At 44.6% G+C, this 24,271-nt stretch overlaps 3 protein-coding genes across 4 annotated transcripts in view; 2 read left to right on the top strand and 1 right to left on the bottom strand.

Moving 5' to 3' along the window:
• Positions 1 to 3,121: 3,121 nt before the first annotated feature.
• Positions 3,122 to 3,578, bottom strand: LOC6053128. The gene is made up of 2 exons (XM_001869240.2): positions 3,415 to 3,578; positions 3,122 to 3,359 (listed from the first exon to the last, which is right to left on the bottom strand). Exons 1-2 carry the CDS (start codon positions 3,576 to 3,578, stop codon positions 3,122 to 3,124), a joined length of 402 nt encoding a protein of 133 aa, XP_001869275.2.
• A 2,138-nt stretch (positions 3,579 to 5,716) lies between these two features.
• LOC119765590 (T-complex protein 1 subunit beta-like) lies at positions 5,717 to 6,881 on the top strand. The gene is made up of 2 exons (XM_038249817.1): positions 5,717 to 6,441; positions 6,503 to 6,881. The coding sequence occupies exon 1, from the start codon at positions 5,746 to 5,748 to the stop codon at positions 6,010 to 6,012; it is 267 nt and encodes an 88-aa protein (XP_038105745.1). The 5' UTR covers positions 5,717 to 5,745; the 3' UTR covers positions 6,013 to 6,441; positions 6,503 to 6,881.
• Positions 6,882 to 18,632: 11,751 nt separating this feature from the next.
• LOC6048541 (methylthioribose-1-phosphate isomerase) overlaps positions 18,633 to 24,271 on the top strand; it is a 168,926-nt gene continuing 163,287 nt past the window's right edge. Inside the window, exon 1 of one of the 2 annotated variants that reach the window (XM_038253649.1) lies at positions 18,633 to 18,815. In XM_038253649.1, the coding sequence (XP_038109577.1) occupies positions 18,724 to 18,815 (92 nt within the window). In that variant the 5' untranslated portion in view covers positions 18,633 to 18,723. The remainder of the gene's footprint in view (positions 18,816 to 24,271) is intronic. The other variant, XM_038253638.1, reaches the window with a different exon arrangement.

Genomic DNA, 24,271 nt, shown 5'->3' with positions numbered 1-24,271 from the left:
TCATCTGCAGACTCTTGTCCGGGTTCTTTTCCAAGTACTCATCCACCAACGATCGCGACGTGTTGGAAACGTCCGCCCGCGAGGGTTCCAAAATTCCGTTGATCAAATCCACACAGAATCGGAACCGCTCCTCGACGTCACCCACCAACCGCTCAAAGATGACCATAATGACGGAATTTGCCGTCCAGAACGCACAGCGGATTACCGCGAATCGGACCGGAATCGAGAAAAGAAAGAAACACGCGTTTTTACTTCCGCGAACGAACTTTTATTTGGGCGAGCAAACACAACTTGCAACTGCACGCGTCGACTGGTTTGGCGGGAATGAGCTGTCACAACCACCAAGGCTATGCTAGCAAGGTTAGCACAATAACGCCACACCAAGGTGGTGTAAAGAAGGTGAACACTGCACATTTCAACACTCCCCCTCAGGGTGAGCCTTCTTCACTAGTCCTCCATCCGGTGCCTCCTCTCACAGTCACAGCCTTTGAATGCACCGCTTAAAGGTGCTCCACTTCCGTCCTTTCAGCTCCTCCATGCGGCCTGCAGTCTCCTCGACTGCGCTCACCGCGATCCCGACAGCGTGCTTCACCTCGTAGTCGTCCAGGTAGCGCGGTCTTGCTCCCAGATTCAACCTTCCCGAGCGTCGAAGGCTTAGACTCGGTCCGCCTTCGTCTCCTTCTGCTTCGAAGAACTCTTCGTCGTCACTTTCGCTGGCCTCTTTTTCAGCTTCTTCGTCTCCAGCCGCGTTGTCTCCGACTTCTTGTTCCTCGAACTCTTCCTTCACAACGATCGGCTTCAACTGGATCTCTTCCGCTGGTTCCGACGAAGGCCACTCCACCGTTGTTGTGCCGTCGCCGAGTTCGAAGAATCTGGCGTCACGGCTAACGGTGACCTTGTCCGTCTCCAGGTCGGCAAACCGGTACGCTTCTCGGTCCAAGGCGTACCCGACGAAGATCAGCTCCTTTTCCGGCATGTTGACATACGCTCTACTACCGAACACTCGAAGATGTTCCAGGTCTGGCTTCTGTCCCCACCAGAGCTCGTAGGGCGTGTTCTGATCCGGTACAATCGGCATCCTGTTCTGGAGGTACGTGGCCGTGAGCATGGCCTCACCCCAGAATCGCATGTCCATTTCAGCGTCGCTCAGCATGCAGGTAGCAATTTCAATCAGCGACTTGGTCTTCCGTTCAGCGATGCCGTTACGCACATTGATGAACTGAGGCTGGATCCCTTCCACCTTGTAGAAGTTCCGGAGTTCTGTGTTGTTGAACACTCCCCCTCCATCCGACCTCACCACTCGCGGCTTGCGCCCAAACTGGCTCTCGACCCACTGGATGTACTCCTTGATCCCACTCGCCGCTTCGCACTTCCGCTTCAGCAGGTAGGTGACCGTAAACCTACTGAAGCCATCGACCATCGTCAAGACGAATCGATTTCCGCTTGGCGTAACGGTTCGCATCGGCCCACAAACGCTAGCGTGCACCACGTCTAGCAATTGTTTCGACTTCCGGCCGAGCATAGGAAATAAATTGGTTGACTTACCCTCCTCGCAGCACTCACACACCAACCGCTGTCCACAGTCCGTCACCTTCATCCCCGTGGCAAGCCCCTCCTTGTAGACCCGCTCTGCCACTGCCCAGTCGTGATGACCGAGCCGTCGGTGCCACTGGTGCTGGCAACCCTCGTTGTGTCGAGCCTCCACAGCCGCCATCGATTTGACCGCCGCTTTCGTCTGGCGCAGGTAGTAGAGTCCTCCGTGACGTCTACCCGTAGCGACTACTTCACCTTCGGCACTCACAATCGAACAGCTTTTCTTCTCAAACACAACACTGTAGTTCTTTTCTGTCAACTTCCCGACCGAGAGCAAGTTCGTAGCTAGTCCTGGCACGAACTTCACTTCACCGATGTCGATCTTCTTCGGCTTTTCCTCGCCGTCAATGCCGTACACTACCCCGCTTCCTTCACCACGAATCTCCGTCTGCTTTCCGTTGGCCACCGTGATATGACCACCAGCAAATTCCCGCAGCGACGAGAAAAATTTCCTGTCGTTGCTCATGTGCGCGCTGGCACCACTGTCAATCACCCAACTCGCAGATCTCCTCACTCCGGTGGTGAGCGCGACGTCCTGTTCGTCGCTTTCAGCGGTCTCGATCTCCGTGCACCCGGCGATTTGAACTTCCAAGGTTCCGGCAGCCGCCGCCGCCGTGCCCTCGATGGACACCGTCGCCGTCTTCCCGGCGATCTCCTTCTCCGTGTTCCTGGCAGCATCCTTCTCACCATCGTTCTCGCTTTTTCGCCGCAATCCGCCACGCACCGGGCAACTCCGCTTGAAATGCCCCGGCTGGCCACAACGGAAGCACTTCCGTGCTTTCCCTCGCTGTGTGTGTTCCGCGGATCGGCTCACCTGCTGATGATGTTCCTTGAGAGCTTTAAAAACGTCCCGCGCGTGGGCTTCTCCCTCCACGAACGACCGCTGGCTGTCCACCAGCAGTGACACGATGTTTTCCTTCGCCTTCCGGTCGCAGCTCCTCCAAGCCGCGTCTTGCTTCTCTGCCGCCGGCACATCTTCCATCACAACCTCCCAGAGGTCTTCGACGGCCAAGAGTGCCTCCACACGCATCTCCCACACTGGCCAGTTCGTGCCATCGAGCTTGGCAATCCCGAACTTTCCGGCCATTTTTCACGTGCACTTCAAAGTTCTTTTCACACTCGCGAAAAACTCAACCTCACTTTTCCACTGGTGTTCCGCCACCGAACGGTAAACAAAAGCGAGCACACTTTTCGTTAACCGCGCGAAAAAACTAAACTTTTCCTCCACGCGGAACCGTCCCTTTGCACTTTCCCGAAACCGTCCGTACTGGGCCCATAACCTGACGGAATTTGCCGTCCAGAACGCACAGCGGATTACCGCGAATCGGACCGGAATCGAGAAAAGAAAGAAACACGCGTTTTTACTTCCGCGAACGAACTTTTATTTGGGCGAGCAAACACAACTTGCAACTGCACGCGTCGACTGGTTTGGCGGGAATGAGCTGTCACAACCACCAAGGCTATGCTAGCAAGGTTAGCACAATAACGCCACACCAAGGTGGTGTAAAGAAGGTGAACACTGCACATTTCAACACATAATCGTCTTCACGTTGCCCTCGCCTAGATCGCCGCAAGCCAACATTTCCGCCAGCACCTTCTTCAAGTTCTCCCGGCCGACCTCGTCACCCAGATAGTACGACGCAGCAATCTCCAGCAGCACCTGCATCATCGACTGGAAGTACATATTCTGCAGCTTGTCTGTCGTCATCGACGGATCGTACGCCAGCTGCCGGATGTAGTTGCACAGCGTCTGCGTGTCCGCAAAGCTGCAACAGAGCAACGTTATTGTAAAAGTTTAGATAGATTTCCTGAAAAACTAACTTCTTGATGTAGTTGCAAAACGCCGTCAGATCCACTATGTACGCGTCCAGCACGTCCGACTCGGTGTGCTGGAGGAACTCGAGCAGCGCCTGCCAGCAGATGGCCGTCTTGATGGTGAAGTTCTTCAGCGGGATCGTTTTGTCCTCCTCGCGCAGCCCGAGCATCGAGGTGACGTCGTTGATGCCGTATTTACTGCGAGAAAATTTCTTACTTAAACAAAACCTACTTTTTACAAATCTAGCATAGCATAGCATAGCATTGGTGTCTACCCGTAGCTGCTACTTCGTTATTGACCAGGACCCCCAAACATTGCTCCGTGGACCACAGATGAAAAGTAGGAACCAATCATCACCCCTTCGCAATTTTCAAAGGTCCCTATCGTGCTGATCAATACCGACGCCGGCCACGACCAGTGGTAAAACACGGGGAAGTGGATGGGAATGTTAGCCGATACTTGAGTGATGGGACCGCCAAATCGACTGCGTCTCTGACAAAGTATCACATGAGTTTTGAGGGTTAGTAAGATGGGTATGAGGTCAGGATTCACTGTGGTAGGTGATGCGACCATGAGCAATTTGTTTCTCGGTTGAAATTTTAAAATCTTAGGCAGCCGGCTGCGGAAAGATACCTATCTAGGGATTTAAATATAGTATTAATTCGACCGCGATTCTCCAGAAATTCTCCGTTGGCGTGCCTTCCGATCAACGGTGATGTAGGAAGGGCTTCATTCATTAAAATTATTTTATATCATAAGCCTTAAAACATATCCGTCGACGTGCCTTCCGATCTTCGATGATATGGAAAGGACTTAATCCAGCAATACGACTTGCTTGTCTCAAAAAACAAAAATCGGATCGTTTCTATCGAAAACTATATAAAGAGAACAAAAATAAAATTCATCGGCCAACGAACGCGCGAACAAAAAATAAATGAAAAAAGAAGAAGAAGAAATCCAATCACCCCATGTACACAAATAGCGACACAAAAGAGACGGAAAATAACACGAAAAAACAGGACTGCGCGTCCACACAGGCACCGCATTACTGATGCCATTATTTAATTATAATGACCAATCACCCCATGCACTCGAACAGCGACACAAAAGAGACGGAAAATAACACGAAAAAACAGGACTGCGCGTCCACACAGGCACCGCACTACTGATGCCATTATTTAATTATAATGACCAATCACCCCATGCACTCGAATAGCGACACAAAAGAGACGGAAAATAGCACGAAAAAACAGGACTGCGCGTCCACACAGGCACCGCACTACTGATGCCATTATTTAATTATAATGACCAATCACCTCATGCACTCGAACAGCGACACAAAAGAGACGGAAAATAGCACGAAAAAACAGGACTGCGCGTCCACACAGGCACCGCACTACTGATGCCATTATTTAATTATAATGACCAATCACCCCATGCACTCGAACAGCGACACAAAAGAGACGGAAAATAGCACGAAAAAACAGGACTGCGCGTCCACACAGACACCGCACTACTGATGCCATTATTTAATTATACTGACCAATCACCCCATGCACTCGAACAGCGACACAAAAGAGACGGAAAATAACACGAAAAAACAGGACTGCGCGTCCACACAGGCACCGCACTACTGATGCCATTATTTAATTATAATGACCAATCACCCCATGCATTCGAACAGCGACACAAAAGAGACGGAAAATAGCACGAAAAAACAGGACTGCGCGTCCACACAGACACCGCACTACTGATGCCATTATTTAATTATACTGACCAATCACCCCATGCACTCGAACAGCTACACAAAAGAGACGGAAAATAGCACGAAAAAACAGGACTGCGCGTCCACACAGGCACCGCACTACTGATGCCATTATTTAATTATAATGACCAATCACCCCATGCACTCGAACAGCGACACAAAAGAGACGGAAAATAACACGAAAAAACAGGACTGCGCGTCCACACAGGCACCGCACTACTGATCTAAACCCGAGGGGGACGTCACTTCGCGATAACACACTAAAACGCACAAAAACGAGCTCGAAAAGCATCAACGCTACTCATCGTGCCGAGTTTTCACATAACGCCACCTCAAAGCAAGTTATCGCAAGTTAACGCGCGTTAAAGCGAGTTAAAGCAACCACAGTCTGCTCGACTTTTAAACCAAGGAAATCTATCTTGCAACCTTGCCGTCGAGCAGTTTTTGGTCATGTTTGGCAACTCGGTATTTGTTTTGGTTTTTTTCAAGCAGTTTTGACAGAAAAAAAACAAGGCAAAACTGCGATTCGGCAGTCGGCGTGGACAATCCGGCGGCAAAGATCCTGGTGGAGATGAGTCGCTTCCAGAACGACGAGGTTGGCGGTGGAACGACTTCCGTGACGGTGTTGGCTTCAGAGTTGCTGCGCGAGGCGGAAAAGTTGATCGAGAAAAAGTTGCACCCGCAGACGATTATCGCCGGGTGGAGAGCGGCCACGCAGGCTTCACATTCGGCGCTGATTGGCGTGGCTCAGGACAATTCTAAGGATGCGGAAAAGTTCCGAGAGGATTTGATGAACATTTCCAAGTTGGCCGTCGATGCCGTGATGCGGTTGAAATGATCCGGGAAATAGACCGGCGGTTGCTTGGAGGATTCGTTCCTGGACAAGGGTTTCCTGCTGGACAAGAAGCATCAAGAACGCAAAGATCTTGATCGCCAACACGCCGATGGTCACGGTCAAGATCAAGGTTTTAGGATCGAGCATCAAGATGAGGTCGCCAAAAAGAAGAAGATGAAGGACAAGGTGACGACCAGGACGGTTCGTCTCGGCCGTTGCGATCTGTACCGTCGTAATCCGTGGGGCAACCCAGCAGATCATCGACGAAGCGGATCTTTGGCTGCATGACGCCTTTCGCGTGCTGGCCGCGGAAACGTCCGGTAATGAATCGATGGCTATGGAAGCGTTCGGTGGCGCTCTGCTCTAGCTGCCGACGCCGATCGCCGACAACGAAGAGTACGACTCCGTTTGTAATGCTCAGCTAAACGAAGAGTAAGAATTTTGGAGGTGGGGTTTTGCAGGACTTTTATGTTTATACTTATTGTCTTTGCAGGTGCACGTGTAATCCACGTGACCATCGAAGAACGATGCAGCGATGGCAGGACCTGGGAATAGTTCGGGTGCAAAACGGCGCTCAAAACCAAAAAAAAAATCTGCCGCGATCAAGAAGCCGCTGATGCCTACTAATTCCAGGATGAAGATCGAGCGCTGCAAAAGACGCTCTCGCAGATCCGCAGCATAATGAACACACTGGACAGCCGGATCATGCTGCTGGAGGTGCTGACGAAACAACGATTGTTTCTATTAAGATGAGCAAAACTACTAGTCAGATGAGTTTTAGATATAGTTAGAATACTTTATTCACATGAACTGTAATAGAGACTTTAATACTACTTATAAATATATTTAAAGTAACACTTTTTTAAACGAAATGAAACCGCGTTCTGGGACAACTCTCTTAGCGCTACCGACACTTTCGCATCTCGCTGTTGAGGCTAAGACTAAGCAGGCGCAGAGTGAACAGCATGGCATGAACATTTCTATGGTTCTATGTAAGCTTTTAGAAGTTAACCCTGGACATCTCCGACGACCACAATCTGATGAAGCTTCATCGACCTTAATCTAGCGCGCTCCTGGCGCTCATCCACGGGCAAGTGACGAATGATGTTCTTGAACTCCGCGCACAGCAAATGAACCAGCCTGGACTTGACGTTGTTGTACGACACGTCAATCACGAACACCATCGCCAGGTTCTTTCGGCGGAGTGTTATTCCAGCAGTAGTCCTTGGTGATCACAAAGTCGTACGTTCCGGACGCTCGTACTTGTCCATTCGCTGGCCGGTGTGACTCTGCCGGAACTTCTGTCGTTGCCTTGCACAGAAAACACTGGAAAAAAGCAAATGCATCGAATTGGTCCCAACTAGCCAAAATTGACCATCGGTTGGGCCAGTTTTTCTCTACGGCATGAGCAAACGGTGAAACGACCAACTCAAACAGAACAGCACTCAACTTCATCATGTTCGTGTTGATCGGGAGGTTGAACATCGATGATCGCATGTAACGCGGTTCAGAGTCACCCTGGTCTTGGGTGATAAATTTGGTGGAGGCGAACGGTGCACCAGTCCGGGCGCGTTCGTCTCAGACTCTCCACCGCACGAGCGCTGATTCTCGCTCATTTCCTGAATCGAATGAGGCGTGCTGTCCGGATCAAGATGATTCTGGGCCGGTGGTGCCAGTGCAGACGGATAGAACGGTGAAACCGGTTCCATTTCTGGGCTCAATTATGGTCCATCTCCGGCTACAGCAGCCTCCCGAAATTTCACTATTTATTACTAGAAGCTCGCAAAGTGGTTCTCAGACGATCCCGTAATGGCCACCGGAACGAACCTCAAAATGCGGAGAAGTGGAACCAGGTCACCTAGTCCTTGTAGATCTCGGTCGTGAGGCCGACTTATCAAGGCTTGATTGCGCGCTTTACGGACCAACGGAAGGTGTTGGGCGAGGTCACCAGGTTTCACTGTTCCGCATCTTAACGGATAACTATTTACGGGTTCATGTTCCGGTCCTGGTTCTCTCTAAGAAAGTTGAATTGGTTCTGGCGGCTTTTCTTGTTGTTCCGGAATATTAAGTCGGAATTCTTGAACCGGTCAAGCTTTTTCATCTATCAAAACAAACTGCTCGACTGATTTGACAACGAGAACTGTCATTCGCTCTTGACAGTTCTCGCTGTCAAAAAATCGAGCAGTCTGATGCGTGAACGCAAAAAAAGGTAAGCCAAAAAGCAAGTTATCGCGGTTAACGCGCGTTAAAGCAAGTTAAAGCGGAAAGGTGAAAGTGAACGCTGCAAAGGTATGGAAAGGATGCTTTATCGCTCGGTTAGCGCGGAAGTGACGCACCCCTCGTCTAAACCTACTTTTTACAAATGTTTTGAGAAACTCACGTAAAGGTCTCCCCCAGCGCAAGCTTGGCCGGGTTTCCCATTCTTGTCCCAGTTGGTTTTCATCTTCTGGAAGGCGAAGAACATGTACAGTGCTAAAACGAGATATCAACCATAAGTCAACGTAAATTGTAATTGATTGTTGATTGATTGAATTTATGCAAAGTTGGGCGCATAACTCACTGCTAGCCTCCCACTCAGACTTGGACAGCGTGCCAACTTTTTGGAACCGACTGCCACTCGCTCCTTTCTGATCCAGATGGCCCTGGGCGTGGCTGTACTCGCCCACATTCTGTTGCCGCTCGCGCTCATCCTGCGACTGACCGAGGAACGTTTCGAGTACTTGAATCTTCTCGATGAGGCCGCGGCTCGATTGGACCGATTCCGAGTAGAACTCGTCGAATCGCTGTTTCTCCACCAGACGCAGACCGTGTTTGAGTGCCAGTTTGATGATGAAAAATTCGTATGAAAAGTGGGATTTGGAACTCGAAAAATCATGATTTTTGGTAAGGGTGTACCGCAAAAACTACCCAGCGAGTTTGAAAATTTAAATGTGCTCATATCAGTTTTGAAGTGTACGTCAAACTACCAACACAAGCAGCAGAATCCAGCTCCAAACAGTAAACATTACCAACTGCCGCCAAGAACTCGCAGGATTTCTTTCGATTTTGCTTCGTTTTGTAAAAAAAATAGTGTTGCAAATCGTTTAAAAAGTTTCAAAATTGTTCAATAGTTGGCAAACGACTAGGGGCAGTTGAAATATCTACTAAATTTCATAGTTTTTAATCGCATTTCACCGTACAGCCCATCCGTCGGATTTTGAGGTTAGAAACACAAAGACGTCGAAATGGATTTCAGCGCTCTTCTCCAGCAAGCGCAAAAGCTATCCCACGATACTCAGGTCTCCGATGACTTGCCGCGGGTCGAGCGCACGCTGACGCAGGTGCTTCAAGCGACCCAGGAGCTGCACTCGCGCGTCTCCCAGACCGGCGCGTAGGACATGCAGGCGTAAGTTTCGGTCTCAATTTGAGGTGTTTGAGATTTAAAGAGTATTTTCTTCCAGGCACATTCTGCTCGGCCACAAGGGCCGAAGATCTCGCAGAAGCTGGAGACGCTGAGCTCGCGCTAGACGTTCGAACCGTTGGATCCGATTTCGACGACGGACATTCAGAGCTTCCTGCGCAACGAGAAGGAGAATGCGATTCTGTCCGTTATCGAGGAGGTGCACAAGAACTCGTTGCAGGCGGCGCAGAACGCCAAGTGGGAACACACGATGAACGACTGGAAGCTGGAAAAGGTGAAGCTGATGAACGCGTTGGTTGGACCGTCGCAGAACTGGATGGACATCCGGAAGGGGCCGGAGCAGACAACCTTGAACGAGAGCACGTTTGGCGGAAGGTCGTCGTTGAACAACAAAAAGGCTCGGGAGGTGTACGAATACAACAAGTTGATCAACGAGGGTGCGATGCGACCGTCGCTGGTTCAGCGGTTCGCCCAGGTTGCGGATGGGTTCAACGACTCGAAAGTTAGTGACATCTGGGAGATCATGAATTACATGCCGAGCGTGAAACCCAGTCCGCGTACTCAGGATCCGCTGCGAGCCCGTTGCATCCAGACGCAGTTTATCGAGCAGGCCAAGCGATATCTGGAGAATCGTTACAAGCTGTTCATGCAAACGGTCATTGCGGAACATCTGCGGGACGTGCAACGCGGTGGAATCTCCAGTATTCTGAACCTGGTTGGATCGTTCGTCGGATTAAAGTTCGCCAACCAGAACCAAAACTTATGCTTATGATGAATAATTGCGTATCAATTAAAGTGATAATAAGCTTAATAATTTATTTTTTTTTTTTGACAAAACACTGATATAGATAAAAATTACTTCTTGATAAAAAAAAATGTCGGAAAACTGATATTTTACCGGGGCAAGGAAATTTGCTCTAACTAAACAAAATAAAATCAAAATATCATCTCATGATGCAGGGTTTTCGAAAATGCTATTTTGCAAATTAAAATTGAATGAATAAATTAATAAGGGTTTCGTCCATCCGCTCGGATGTATGTTTAAAAATATTTTAAATCTAAATGAATTTTAAAGAATTCGTTGAAAACAATCATTATAATAAAAGTATAATATTCATAGTTACTCTTTGTTTTGTGGAAAAAAAATAATTTAAAATCGTATTTTTTTTCAAATAATTATTTTATGTTTCTATATGGTACTTGCGTATCGAGATGAACCATTTGAACTTTAAAGAATCTTATGATATACGATAACCATTTCAGAAAACATATTTAAAAAGTTTGACAAAGTCGTCAAGAAAAAAAATCACCATTTCAAACTTTAAGATAACTCTATTACTTATGGTAACTATTTGACAAATAGTCATCCAGGTCCGCCATTGGAACCATTTGAACTTTAAAATTACCGTATGATTTAGGGTAACCATTTGAGAAAACATGCGCAAATAGTTTTTTAAAGTTATCTAGAAAATTGTTGACCATTACAAACATTAAAATAACTCTATTACTTATGGTGACCATTTGACAAATAGTTATCAAGGTCCGCCAAATAACATTATTACAAATGGTGACCATAACTCATAAGGTTGTTTTAAGGTCCTCACTAGAATTTATATAGTTTTCGTTTATCCGGGTCCGCTTCCGAGTATTCACTGCAGGTATCGAGGCTCAAGACGTGGCCGGAGAAAGACAAGGCGGTGCGGTTTGCGGAAATTGCCTCGCTAAACTTGGAGGTTATCGAAGTGACATGCAAAGGGGAGTTGCATTAGAGGCGTTGGGCTGACGTGGGCCATCCAAGTCCAGCTCATCCGGAACCGAAGACCTCCTGTCGTCATCAGAAGTCAAAGAAAATGTACCCAGCTCTAGCTTAGGCAGTGCTTTGTGTCACTGCAAGTGCTAGCAACTCGTATAAACAGTGCAAACAGATGGCCTCCAAGGATGACCCGGACGGCAAGAAGGACGAGGAGCAGTGGCTGCTACAGTAATATTCATCTAGTAGCGACTTGAGTTCGTATCGAAACTAATCTTATATCTTTACAGGGACGTCATCTTCGTGGAGGACGTACGGTCGATACCAATCGGGCGCGTGTCCAAGATGGACTATGACTACGTGGCGGTCAAGTTCCCACCGCTGGTTCGGGGGATAATTCCGCTCAATTTGAACACCGGTAGACAGGAGCAAGACAGTATGTTCCCGACGGATATCGAGTCGTTAGTGAGCACATCACCATCGAACGTGTCGCTACCTTGCGCCGGAGATTGCTCCGACAGTGTTCTGCTGTTTGAGCTGGCTGGATTGCCCACTGATCAAGTATATTGCTGCGGCCTCGCTGACGTTGCCATCGTTCGAGGTGAACTTAAAGTCGCAGGTTGGGCTGACATCGGCGTGAGCCACGTGACGGGACAGTTGGAGGGAGACCTAAAGAGTCAACTGATGTGATCTCAGACACTTGTCGAAGTCCAACAAAGCCTCGACCAATGATCCACTAGCCCGGGAGGTTCCGGAGGATCTGGCGCGGGTTCGAACACCAACTACGTTTGCCGTAACGTGTCGTGTCTACTAGCCCGGCATCATCATGTTCAACGCGACGCTCAAATCGCCAACAGCGACATGTCCATTCGTGACTAGATGATAACCCGGACCAGATCATTCTCCACTCGGTATCATAAGAAGCCTGACCGGCTCGCTGTGCTGCTGCACCGAGTGCGCCAAAGTTTGTTACAAGGGACACGACTGCCATCTAAAACCAACCTCCGCGACGAAAGTACGCAAGATCAGAAGAAAATATTTAGTTTAACTGTTTCTCAACATTTACATGAGTGTGCATTTTTGTAGAAAATAAAATTTTATCTTTTTTTGGCAGCTAAGAATATGAAAGAAATATCTCCGTGGCCATATGCCGCTGAACACCCGCTCGGCACCCTTTGTTGTACCACGCATTCGCTTTCCTGATCGGCGTTACGATGTTTATCTAGGACAACCTACTGGTCAGTGGTTTTTCCATCGGTAGCGCTTTCAGCTTCACGCTGTACGTCGATCTGCGACTCTCCGAGTGAGGAGATATTAGTAAATCGTTGCAGCTGTCTTCATGTAGCGGCGACGTCGAGGAACTTTCGGTGCTTAATGCTACCTTATCCGACGATATGGGTAAATCCGTCTAGCGGTGGCGAAACCTTTAGTTCATACCGGGGCGCGGTGCTGGAAAACGATAATTGTGATAGCGGCTACTCACGATCGAGTTCAAACATGATGGAAGCGAAAAGTAATTCTTGATCACCTTCACGACGGAGATCCTTCCACGATGATCAACATCCGGTTGGCAGTCTGCTAGTCGCCGTTGGCCGTTGCCACCATCGCCAAATCGGACATCCAGGCATGCCGGTTGGTGGCACCGATGACGAGCACCTCGTCACCGCCTTCGATCCGCGAGCCCGTTCAAGCTGCTTACAAGCTGCACAACGACTCGTCGTTTCATGTCCTGCGCGTTGACGCAGTTCGCCGAGATGGCGTTGATCTCGTCGATGAAGAGTACGCTGCCCGCTCGAACACCTCCAATATGCGTTCCTCCGAGTCACCGAAAAAGCCACTTGTCCACCAGCTTGGACCAAACCTCCTTGAAGCGCTTCGATCGCTCCGACCAACCTCATATTTGCCTGTACTAGAGAAGGGAAGAAGGTGGTTAGTCTTGAGAAAGTGGATTTTTGGAAGTTTGATGAACTTACGCTCCCAGCACGATGTAGTACTCCACGGTAGAGTAGTAGCAGATCCTCGGCGGTTCTCCTTCGTGGCACTCGTCCGAGCGGACAAGCTGGGATTGAGGCGGATATTCGGGGGGTGGCACTGGTGCTTAAGTACAGCTGACGGAACGGAGACCGGGGGCTCGGGTTGGCGATCGATGGGATCCCGCTGGCCGATGGGCCGGCTTTCCAAAGGAGGGTTGTGTCTGGACGAGACCGTGCGTGGTCTGGAAGTTGTTCTTGGCGGCGGGCAGGGAGTTGGTGATGTGCGAGTTCCACCAGGACGGAACAGGCGTCTGGTCGGCGGAGAATTTGTCTTCTGTGAAGGGGGGAGAATTGGTACGAGTTAGGACTAGTTAGTCATGTATACTTAACCCTCTAACGCCCATGGTTGCACCAGAGCACCACTAATTTTTCACTTCAAATTGAAATTTCTCGAAAACTAATGAATGAAATGATCTCATTCTTCCTGGACAGTGTTATTTAAGATGTTTACTGCCTACAATTTAAATTCCATCCAATTTGGTCAATTCTGTAGAAAATGGCAAGGAAAACCGTAAAAAATCTCGATTTTGCTCTGGGCGGGAAGGGGTTAAATAAGATTGTTGTAAGCTAGTACTCGTACTCGCATTTCTTCGACCAGGGCGTTGCGTTACTTCTGAAGCGTTCCTTCGTGGATGGAAGTACGTTACAAACTGTTTGCCGCTTTCGGTCATCACGCCCCGGATCTTGACCTGGAACATTTCCTCTATCGGGACGGGTATGTTCTTGCCGAGCGGAGCCGGATCTAGTTCGCACGATACTTTCATTTGGCGAAATAAGGGCACGCCTGAAGCACCTCCACCGGAACAACACCCAAGTTGCTCGATGACCTTAATTTGCGCTTCCCGGTTCTTCTACAATGTGCCCTTTTGCAAGCTCTGCTTCAAGGTAAAACCGAACTTTGCATCTACCTCTCCTACCTTCTATGTCGGTTTCACAATCGCTGTTGCCACGCAAGAATCCACGGCGCCGCTTTCGCCAGTGCCTCGCTCATCACCAGCAGGTTCACCGGAGGCGGCGTAATCAAACCGACGGCGGATGTTCCGCTGCCCGCTGACTGGTGGAAAAATCGTCCAGGATGAGTAAAAAGAGGGAAGGCTTCTAAGACGCACTTGCTGGAGCGAGAACTGGCCACCATGGAAATGACTCGGTTGGCCAAACACCTTTCAACTTGAACACATTCGCACTTTGTGATGAAACTGGAGGAAAACAAAACAACAAAACGATTGACAGCTCAGCTGAGTGGTACACGCTTATATGGATTTAGTTAACTTTTCTTGGAAAAAAAAAATCGTGGGTTCGGATCGGATCTGGAGTCGATGGAGCCGATCACGCAGTTTCAGCAGTTTCAGACGCGAGAAACCCGCCAGAACCGAAGTGGCACCCCCCTAGGGTTCATCGATGCTTCTTATCGAAACGGACCACTTTTAGCAGTTTCAGTCAGTTCCAGTTAGTTCAACTCCAGTCCAGTTCCAGTTCCAGAAGACGCCCCAGACCAGTCGGACTCGCCAGCGGAGGCCGCTGTCCGCCGGAACCTAGCCGCCGTCCTGAGCAGGGGTAAATAATACGGGAATACCAAATTTTGGTATTACTTGGGCAAATAACAGGGACAAAAATGTGCCCTTGGTTGCCCAGTAATAGATGGAAAAATACCATGAAATCATACCAAAGTCTTGTATGTGGAAGGGCACAACAATACCAAACCATGTTATAAACGAAGTTGACTTTATAGCTGTCGGCCACCATTTATAGTACCAACCACTAGTGTCTTCCTTTTTATCTACAAGGACTTCGCCGCCCTGGGCTCCTAAGTGTATGAAAGAATGACACGGAGCGACGGCGCCGAATACCCATATTTACACAAAGAATTTTAGAGCGCCCGCCGCGCGATTCAAACCGGCGACCTCTGGATTGTGAGTCCAGTGCGCGGTCCGATTGATCCACACGGGCGGGACAATATTGTTTTTCCAAGAGTAAAATAATACCACAAAATAAAACCATTTCAATACCAAGTTGAGGTCTTCTGGATTTTTGAACATTGCTTGAATACCAAAACTTGGTATTTTATTTTTTTATTTTTACACAGAAAAAAATAATCCGGTAAATTTACATCATTTATGATGTACCAAAAGTGCACGTCATTAATGATGCTAATTTACATCAAATTCATTGTAAATTTAAATTGCCGAACAAATTTCGCTTCTAAACTTGTAATTTCCCGATGAATTCGATGTAATTTTACCCAAGCCTAAAAATTTTTTCCTCCGTTGAATTTTGAATGTGATGTAAATTTCAAATACTACACAGAAAAAAATATGTAAATATACACAACATGGAAACACTGTTTTCTATGTAAACTCGCTTAATATAAAATTTAAATTCAATGTAAAGTACTAAATAACATGTAAAAGTTGATAGTGTGATTTCAAATTTAATGTAATGCTCAAATCTCATGTAAATTCTAAAAAATATTAATCCAAATCATTTCTGAAAGGCTGTTAATTATAGATCTAATGTAAATGGTTCGTAATGTAAATTATAGAATCAATGTAAATTTCAATTGGCTCTGATTGACAGCTGAAGATTTTTGTTTTTCATTGTTGTGTTTGGAAGGAAGAAGTGCGGAAGTGTTTTAATGCTGAATTGATGATTTTGCTGTTGAAATTATTGAAATGGTGAAGTCAATATTCATTTTCACATGCTACCTCGTATACAGCTGTGCTTTGTGAAAAAAACATCATCCAAAACAGCTGTTTTGGTTTCTTTAGGATCATAAAGGTGAGAAACGTCAAATAACTAGCTTGTTTATCTTTTTTTTTTGTTTCGTCTTTGTTTTTGAATTACAGGTGGTTTGTTTTTGAAGGTGGTGTCCCTTTAGCCTCCTCCAAAGCCCGTGACAAATATGAGCGCATCTTCCTAGTGGGCCCGGTTGTCCTTGACAACACTTCGTGAAACTCGCGGTAAGTTCCTGTTCCGCACAGGCGAAGTTTTTGTGTACATTTCAGGGCAGGTTACCGCATTCCCCTTCTGTTTTCTGACCAAGCTAAGGTGAGGATCAATCGGGTGGGTTATTCCTTCGATCGGGATAGAGAAGCCACTGCAGCTCCTGTTTAGGAACTTGTGGGACCTGTTGTGACCGATCGGTGAGAACTCCCGTTTTTTTTTTTGGCTTTTCGGACGGACCGCACTTTTTTTCATGACTTCGAAGACCTTCCACTATCTGTTTATCCCACAAGGCGAGAAGCGCTGGACCACTCGACGAACTCTTTCCTCTTCTGCCTCCGGAACCGTCATCCAAGGTGTCCTTGCGTTGGCTTCCCGGATTCATTTCGCCGTCGGTTTTGCTCCTCACACACGACGTTCGTCGGCGGCGCGTTAAAACTAAAAGACCGCATCCAGTTTCGCAGCCGAAAAATAGAATTCCTGCCAGCATTTCGAGAAAAGGATCGGCCAAACACGACGTGGTCAGTAGTAATTACGTGTACGTACACGATAAAGATTGAAGTTAAATTTTGTACCCGCCCTGTAAAAAGTTTGACAGTTCTCAATCTGAGCAATCAGCCAACAAAATCGGGTGTCTTCAAAAACGACCGACCAGTAAACCTACTAAGTTGGCATGCGTCGATGATAACATTTCAGTCGATCTATTAATCGACATATTAAATTGGCCTTAGTCGGGCATGCACGGAAACACACTAAATTGGTCAAAAAATCGGTCAATGAAATACGTTTTAGTATTGTTTACGAAATGGACTTAGGTAAATTATTGTCTGCGTAAATTTGAACAGGAATTCCTGCATTTTTTAATGATGTAGGAAAAACACAGCTTGTACATAGTTTGGTAAGTGTTTTCTAAGTGTTTCAATAGTCACTTTTACGAAAAATAGCGAAGTTTGTTGTTTCAAAGTGAAATTTAAATGTTTTGAAGGTGGTGATCCAAAGTTTTGAGGTAGCAGTCCCAGCAGAAGACCCGGCGCTTCATTTGACCATCGTTGTTTTTTCTTGATCTTTTGAGGTAAGTTTTATTATGATATCCAATAAATTTTGATTACAGAACATTTGGAACTTTGTCCGGAAGTTCTTAAAAATAAACAATAATTCCCAGTTCGTAATTATATTTGTAGGTGACTGAACTTGCTGCCAAAATGTTGTAGGTATGTAATCCATTTCTTTTTAGCAGTTAATTCATCAGCCAGTTTCATTAGGATGCAGGTTCCCGGATTTTTCCAGGGAAAGTGTTTTTAATCTACCTACAAATCGGCCAACTTCGTATGGTCGAGTTGGCTGATTGCGAATACCGATTAGCCGGCTTACGCCTGGGTTAAATTTCCATAAGCGTATGTTGCAACATTGACCGATCAGTCGGCCATTTCGTCAGTCGATTCATCCGACTAAACCCGATTATTTTTTAGGAACAGTAGGGTGTTTTTTCTACAGGGCGCCAGAAAAACAAATGGTGTGCTAGTGTGCGTGAGAGCGGGCTTACACCCTTACCAAAAATCATGATTTTTTGAGTTCCAAATCCCACTTTTCATACGAATTTTTCAGTTCAACCCATATAACCATTTTTATGGTTGTAGTACCTGAACTCAAAAAATCGTATGAAAAGTGGGATTTGGAACTCAAAAAATAATGATTTTTGGTAAGGGTGTAGATAATCGAGCTATCTACGTGCGCATGTACGTACACGATGGATTTTTAGGTTTAATCGAGCAATTAAATGTGAGAGTGTGGGCGTGCAACATGGAGTTAAACTTTTCAAAGTGCCATGGTATCCTTCACAGCAACTTCACAGAAAGTTTAACTCCATGTTGCACACACTCTCACTTTTAATTTCTCGATTGTGGTCGCCCGCAAAAACAAATGGAAAGCTAGTGTGCGTGAGATCGGACTTAGATAACTCTATCGAGAAATTAAAAGTGAGAGTGTGTGCGTGCAACATGGAGTTAAACTCTATGAAAACCCTTGGTAAGCTTCACAGCAACTGCACAGAAAGTTTAACCCCATGTTGCGATTTGACAGCTCGATTCTATCGAGAAATTAAAAGTGAGAGTGTGTGCAACATGGAGTTAAACTTTCTGTGAAGTTGCTGTGAAGATTACCATAGCACTTTGAAAAGTTTAACTCCATGTTGCACGCACACACTCTCACTTTTAATTTCTCGATAGAGTTATCTACGTGCGCATGTATTGCGTGTACGCACACGAAAAAGATTGAGGTTAAATTTTGTACCCACCAGCAAAACAAATGGGGTGCTAGTGTGCGTGAGCTCGGGCTTAGATAACTCTATAGAGCTATCTACGTGCGCATGTATTGCGTGTACGTACACGATGGATTTTTAGGTTAAAATTTGTGGTCGCCAGCAAAAACAAATGGTAAGCTAGTGTGCGTGAGATCGGGCTTAGATAACTCTATTAGAAACTGTATTGTCAATCCTTGCTGTTCTGTGCATGTAAACCTTGCTGTCACCCTAGTAATCTGCGTTCTTATCAGGTTTTTTTTTAATAGAAAACCAGTGCAAGATTCTCGTTAACATGGCCAGTGAAATGAAAAAATTGCAAGCAATTCGCTACAATAAGGGAAAACTAGAGGTCCTGGATCAGCTTTCACTACCGGCCCAAACGAAGTAAGTTCATTTACGAACACGAAAAATTCACAAATTTATTCATTGGATTGTGACAAGATGACAACACACCCGGTGCCGTGCCAAAGCTTTCTAGAAAAGGGTCAGAGCTTGAAAAAGTTTTGCATGGCATATGATCATGTTTTTTTGTTATTTAAAAAAGTGACTCTGTTTGAACATGGGCGTAGGCAAAAACTTAAGAAGTTTAACCCTGTAACGCCCATGGTTACTCCAGAGCACCACTAATTTTTGTATTCAAAATTAAATTTCTCTGCAACCATGCATTTTTTCAACCTGGTTCAACCCGCATTAGTTTATATGGAATGTTAACTTATAACCATTAAAATTTCATCTTATTTGGTCGACCCAATTACGAGTAATGTAGAAAAACGTAAAAAATCTCGATTTTGCTTTGGGCGGGAAGGGGTTAACAGAAATGAAACAGGGTCTAGCTCATTTCCCCGAATACCATTTCCCTGAATTCGATTTCCCCGAAAATCATTTCCCCTAATTGTCCACACCCCGAATACCACTTCCCCTAATCAACCACATCCCCGAAAGCCATTTCCCCGAATATCATTTCCCCTAATCGGCTACATCCCCGAATGCCATTTCCCCTAATCGGCCACTTCACCGAATGCCGTTTTCCCGAGTTGAAACTTACGCTAATTGCCGATTATTTGAATTTAAGAGGCAGTATTTGTAAATATTGCTCGGTTTGTTCTAGAGGTCGTATCGAGTTGCTTCGATTTGGATGAAACTTTCAGCGTTTGTTTGTCTATACATGAGATGAACTCATGCCAAATATGAGCCCTTTACGACAAAGGGAAGTGGGGTAAAACGGGCTTTGAAGTTTGAGTTCGAAAAAACATAAAAAATCCTTAAATTGCTCGCATTTCCGTAAAACTTCATCAGTTCCAACTCTCTTAGATGCATTCGAAAGGTCTTTTGAAGCACTTCAAAATGTGCTATAGACATCCAGGATTGGTTTGACTTTTCTCATAGCTTTTGCAAATTAGTGTTAAAAATGGATTTTGTTAAAACCTTAATATCTTTTTGCAACAGCCTCCAACACCCATACTCCTATAGGTCAAAAGATAGGTAATTTCATGGACTATAAGCCTATGGTATTAACTTTTGGCCAATCGCAGTTTTCTCATAGTTTTTCAATTTTTCTAGAACAAACATTTTACAACGTTATTTTTTGCCCGGTAGGCCAAGAAGACGGCACTTTTTGGTCTCAATTTTGTCATATTTGGAATCCTCGGACAATTTCACGTAAGTTAGAAGTATTGGAGTTGTAAATTTGATTTAAAATTAATTAAATAAAACATTTTTGAAAAAAGAAATAGATCTTATTTACCCTGTGATCAATACGTCAAATGCTGTATCAAGTAGGCGAATATCTGTTTTACCCCTAATCCGACAAAATGTTTAAAAATATTTTAATTCATTCTGAATGGCATTTTTTCCAATCAAATTTACAACTCCAATACTTCTAACTTACGTGAAATTGTCCGAGTATTCCGAACATGACAAAATTGAGACCAAAAAGTGCCGCTATGACGGCCTACAGGACAAAAACTAACGTTGTAAAATGTTTGTTCTAGAAAAATATAAAAACTATGAGAAAAACTGCGATTGGCCAAAAAGTTAATACCGTAGGCTTATAGTGCATGCAATTACCTATCTTTTGACCTATGGGAGTATGGGTGTTGGAGGCTGTTGCAAAAAGATATTATGGTTTTAACAAAATCCATTTTTAACAGTAATTTGCAAAAGCTATGAGAAAAAGTCAAACCAATCCTGGATGTCTATATCACATTTTGAAGTGCTTTAAAAGACCTTTCGAATGCATCTAAGAGAGTTGGAATTGATGAAGTTCTACGCAAATGAGAGCAGTTTTGAGATTTTTTATGTTTTTTCGACCACAAACTTCAAAGCCAGTTTTACCCCACGTCCCTTTGTCGTAAAGGGCTCATATTTGGCATTAGTTCATCTCATGTATAGACAAACAAACGCTGAAAGTTTCATCCAAATCGGAGCACCTCGATACGACCTGTTACACATTGGAGCAATTTTCTGAGATTTCGGTCATTCGATTTTTTTTGTATTTTTTAATCCGGCTGAAACTTTTTTGCTGAAAATGGCGGGTTGTTTGGGTGAGACTTAGAAAACATCAATTTTCCTGTTTTTTAGCCTTTGCATAGCAATATCTCAGCAACTATGGGTCGTATCAACAAAGTTCAATAAAGCAAAATATAGAGAATTTTCTCAGCTTTTCAAAAATATTTTTTTCAAAGGTGGGCAAACATGGGCACTAATTTTAAAAATTGAAAAACTGAGACTATTTTCAAAAAAGTTACCTAAAAATGGTTATAACTTGAAAACGGTGCATTTTATCAAAAATTCACTAAAGTACTTTTTGATTGCAAATTCGATTTTACATCGAAAAATGAAGTTGAAAAATTTTTGCGACCAATATTTCGATTTTTTGAAAAAATCTGTATTGATTCAAAAAATCATAACTCGGTCAAAGATTTTTTGCCCATTCTAGAAATTTCTGAAAAGTTGGCATTTTATGTCCTCTAAAATATATCAAAAAATAAAAAAAAATTAAAATAGTGTTTTTTGCAAATCAAATTTTAGTGACAAAAAGTTAAATTAAAAATCACCAAAAAATTTTTTACCGTGTATCATTTCTTTTCAGTGTAGTCCATATCCATACCTACAACTTTTCCGAAGACACCAAATCGATCAAAAAATTCCTTCAAAAGATACTGATTTTTGAATTTTCACATGTCATTTTTGTATGGACAGCTGCCAAATTTGTATGGAAAATTATATGGACAAACTAATGATGCAAAATGGCTTCTTTGGGCATACCGAAGGCACCAAAAAAGTTTCAGCCGGATTAAAAAATACAAAAAATAAAATTAAAGAAAAAAGACCGATTCCGTAGAGAACTGCTCATTGGTGAAAAACTCGCTCTTAAATTTTCCCGAATTTTCATATCCCCTAATGTATAGTTCGACCAAGGATTATTTACACCTCCGAAATCTGGTGGCAAAAGACTAACCAAACCATTGTTCAGAAAAAAAATGTATTTCAATTACCGGAGCTATGAATAGCACTCCTACACAGAAAAAAATATTACGGTAATGACAAAAGTAACATACTTTTGAATTAAAAAGTTGTTAAAAAAAAACAAAGTTTTCTTTCTTGTTTTGAATATGAAAATGTTTACTACTACAGTTTTTGAAAATCTCATTGCTCACTGATTTAAAAGTTTTCACTTTTAATTCGACTGTAAAATTTCTTTCATTTTGTCGTTCTCGTGTAACCGTGTTTGCCTAAGTCCAAAATGTAAAAAACGTTTTGGTGATTCCGGTGAGTGATGGTCCACGACGACAATCAAAACCGAACGCGGCCGCAGCCAGGACTTGGTCGCGGAAACCTTCGAAGGAGGATGGTGCGGGTGCGGAACAAGGTTGGGGGATTAGGGGAAAGTTTGTTTTCAAAAGGGTAAGGCCATGGCTGCAGCTTCCTACAGGACCTACAGCTGTTTCACGAACGAAATGGCTAAGAATGAAGCTTTGGTGTTTGCATGGTGACGTTTGTGAGTGATTTTGTTTTTTTTTATTGTAGGACGCCTTTACCCGAGCAGGGGTAAATAACACGGGAATACCAAATTCTGGTATTACTTGCGCAAATAACAGGAACCAAAATGTGCCCTTGGTTGCCCAGTAATAGATGGTAAAATACCATGAAATCATACCAAAGTCTTATATGTGGAAGGGCACAACAATACCAAACCATGTTATTCCAAAGGTAAAATAATACCACAAAATAAAACCATTTCAATACCAAGTTGAGGTCTTCTGGATTTTTGAACATTGCTTGAATACCCAAACTTGGTATTGCCAAGGTTTTATTTTTAGGTATTCCCGCGCCCTTGGAAAATCAGATTTTGGTATTCTTGTGGTCTTACACATACATGATTTTAGTATGATTTGATGGTATTTTACCATCTATTACTGGGCAACCAAGAGCACATTTTGGTCGCTGATATTTGACCGAGTTTGCGAAGTCGATTTTTTTTATTGAAAATGAAGCGTGTGGGATGTGAAGATGATAGATGTTGCCGTTGCTGTTGATTCCAGCGCCCGTGCCTTCTGTCCTAAATTGGAGATGGCTTTCCAAGTTGGTTTTTATAGATACACCCAAAGTTAAAGAACGAGGGGATAGTCCTCCCGAAAAGAAACGTGAGGAAAGTACTATTTTGCGTGAGTAAAGACCTCTCGCGTGTTCATTCGTTCATTGAAACAGTTCATCCTATTGAGTGGCTTATATGGACAAATGACCGCCACTTAGTCACCGAACCATGGTGGCCCATACGGCAAAGGGACGGTTCAATATGTCAAAGGTCTTGGGTTCGAGTCTCGGTACCGGTACTTTTTTGTAGATGAACTTTTTTGGAAAATGAACCATGAGTAAAGTACTCTCGGTAATTTCGGGATTTATCCTCTCCGTCCGCACACAGTACCATTTTACTACCGAACCGTGCTCTTTATCCTCTCGTATGCCGATGCTCAGTTCTGGGTGTACATATGCAGCCACTTTGTGCCAGAAGAATGCCAAGCAACTTCGGTTAACTGTTTCACCCCGTTGAAAAGGGCACTGAAGAAAACAGTTTTTGATTAGGTTCGAAAGATTTTGTTGTTTTATTCATAATATTAATAATCCTTACAACTACAACTGGCCTTGAACTGGCTTGACGATAATTCGCAATTCGCAATTTTCAGTGTAAGAACGGGCCTTGACCGATCTTATGCACAAGGTTCTCGACGAACACGCACTGCCCTTACACCTACATCTCACCCTTGCTCTGAGTCAGTACGAGCAACACGCTAGAACACGCTTTGAGTGTTCGTGCCAGGCATGCACACCTTCTTTTCCGGTTACGCATTTTAACTCGGCCGGGGTGGTACATTACGTAGGGTTTGATGTAAGTATAAGCGCCTAACCATTTATAGTGTGCCTATCAACTTTCATTAAAGCAAAAACTGTTTTATTTTTAGTTTGAATTCAAAAACTAATTGTTATTTACTGTATTTTATTTCCTCCTGAAATCTTTCCTAGTGTTGAGTCGTGTTTATATGTTGCTATTTCTTTTGTCGCGGTGTTTTGTTACACTTTTTGTTCCTAAGCATTTTATAAAAGTTTTTCAAAAGTACAATAGTAATATTTGTATTAATTTTTTGATCATTCCAAAAATTGAGTAAGGGCTCGAAACTCATTTGTTTGAAGAAAAGGGTGAAGATTGAAAACAATGGACAGGTAAAGAAATATACTATTTGAAGAATCAATAGTAAAAGAAAGATAGTAATTTATTAAGTAGATAAAGAAATTAATAATAATTAATAAATAGAGGTAACAAACAAGCTTAGATTGTATTG

Source organism: Culex quinquefasciatus, chromosome 1 (assembly GCF_015732765.1).
Source record: "Culex quinquefasciatus strain JHB chromosome 1, VPISU_Cqui_1.0_pri_paternal, whole genome shotgun sequence".
In the NCBI taxonomy this organism is placed as follows: domain Eukaryota; kingdom Metazoa; phylum Arthropoda; class Insecta; order Diptera; family Culicidae; genus Culex; species Culex quinquefasciatus.
This window is presented reverse-complemented; position numbering and strand designations above follow the sequence as displayed.

Bases quoted from the DNA above. Each gene is read 5' to 3' on its own strand.
- LOC6053128 (XM_001869240.2), bottom strand. From the start codon at position 3,578: ATGCTCGGGCTGCGCGAGGAGGACAAAACGATCCCGCTGAAGAACTTC. The intron at 3,360-3,414 runs GTTAGTTTTTCA...GCTCTGTTGCAG, and splicing joins TTTTGCAACTACATCAAGAA to CTTTGCGGACACGCAGACGC.
- LOC119765590 (XM_038249817.1), top strand. From the start codon at position 5,746: ATGAGTCGCTTCCAGAACGACGAGGTTGGCGGTGGAACGACTTCCGTG.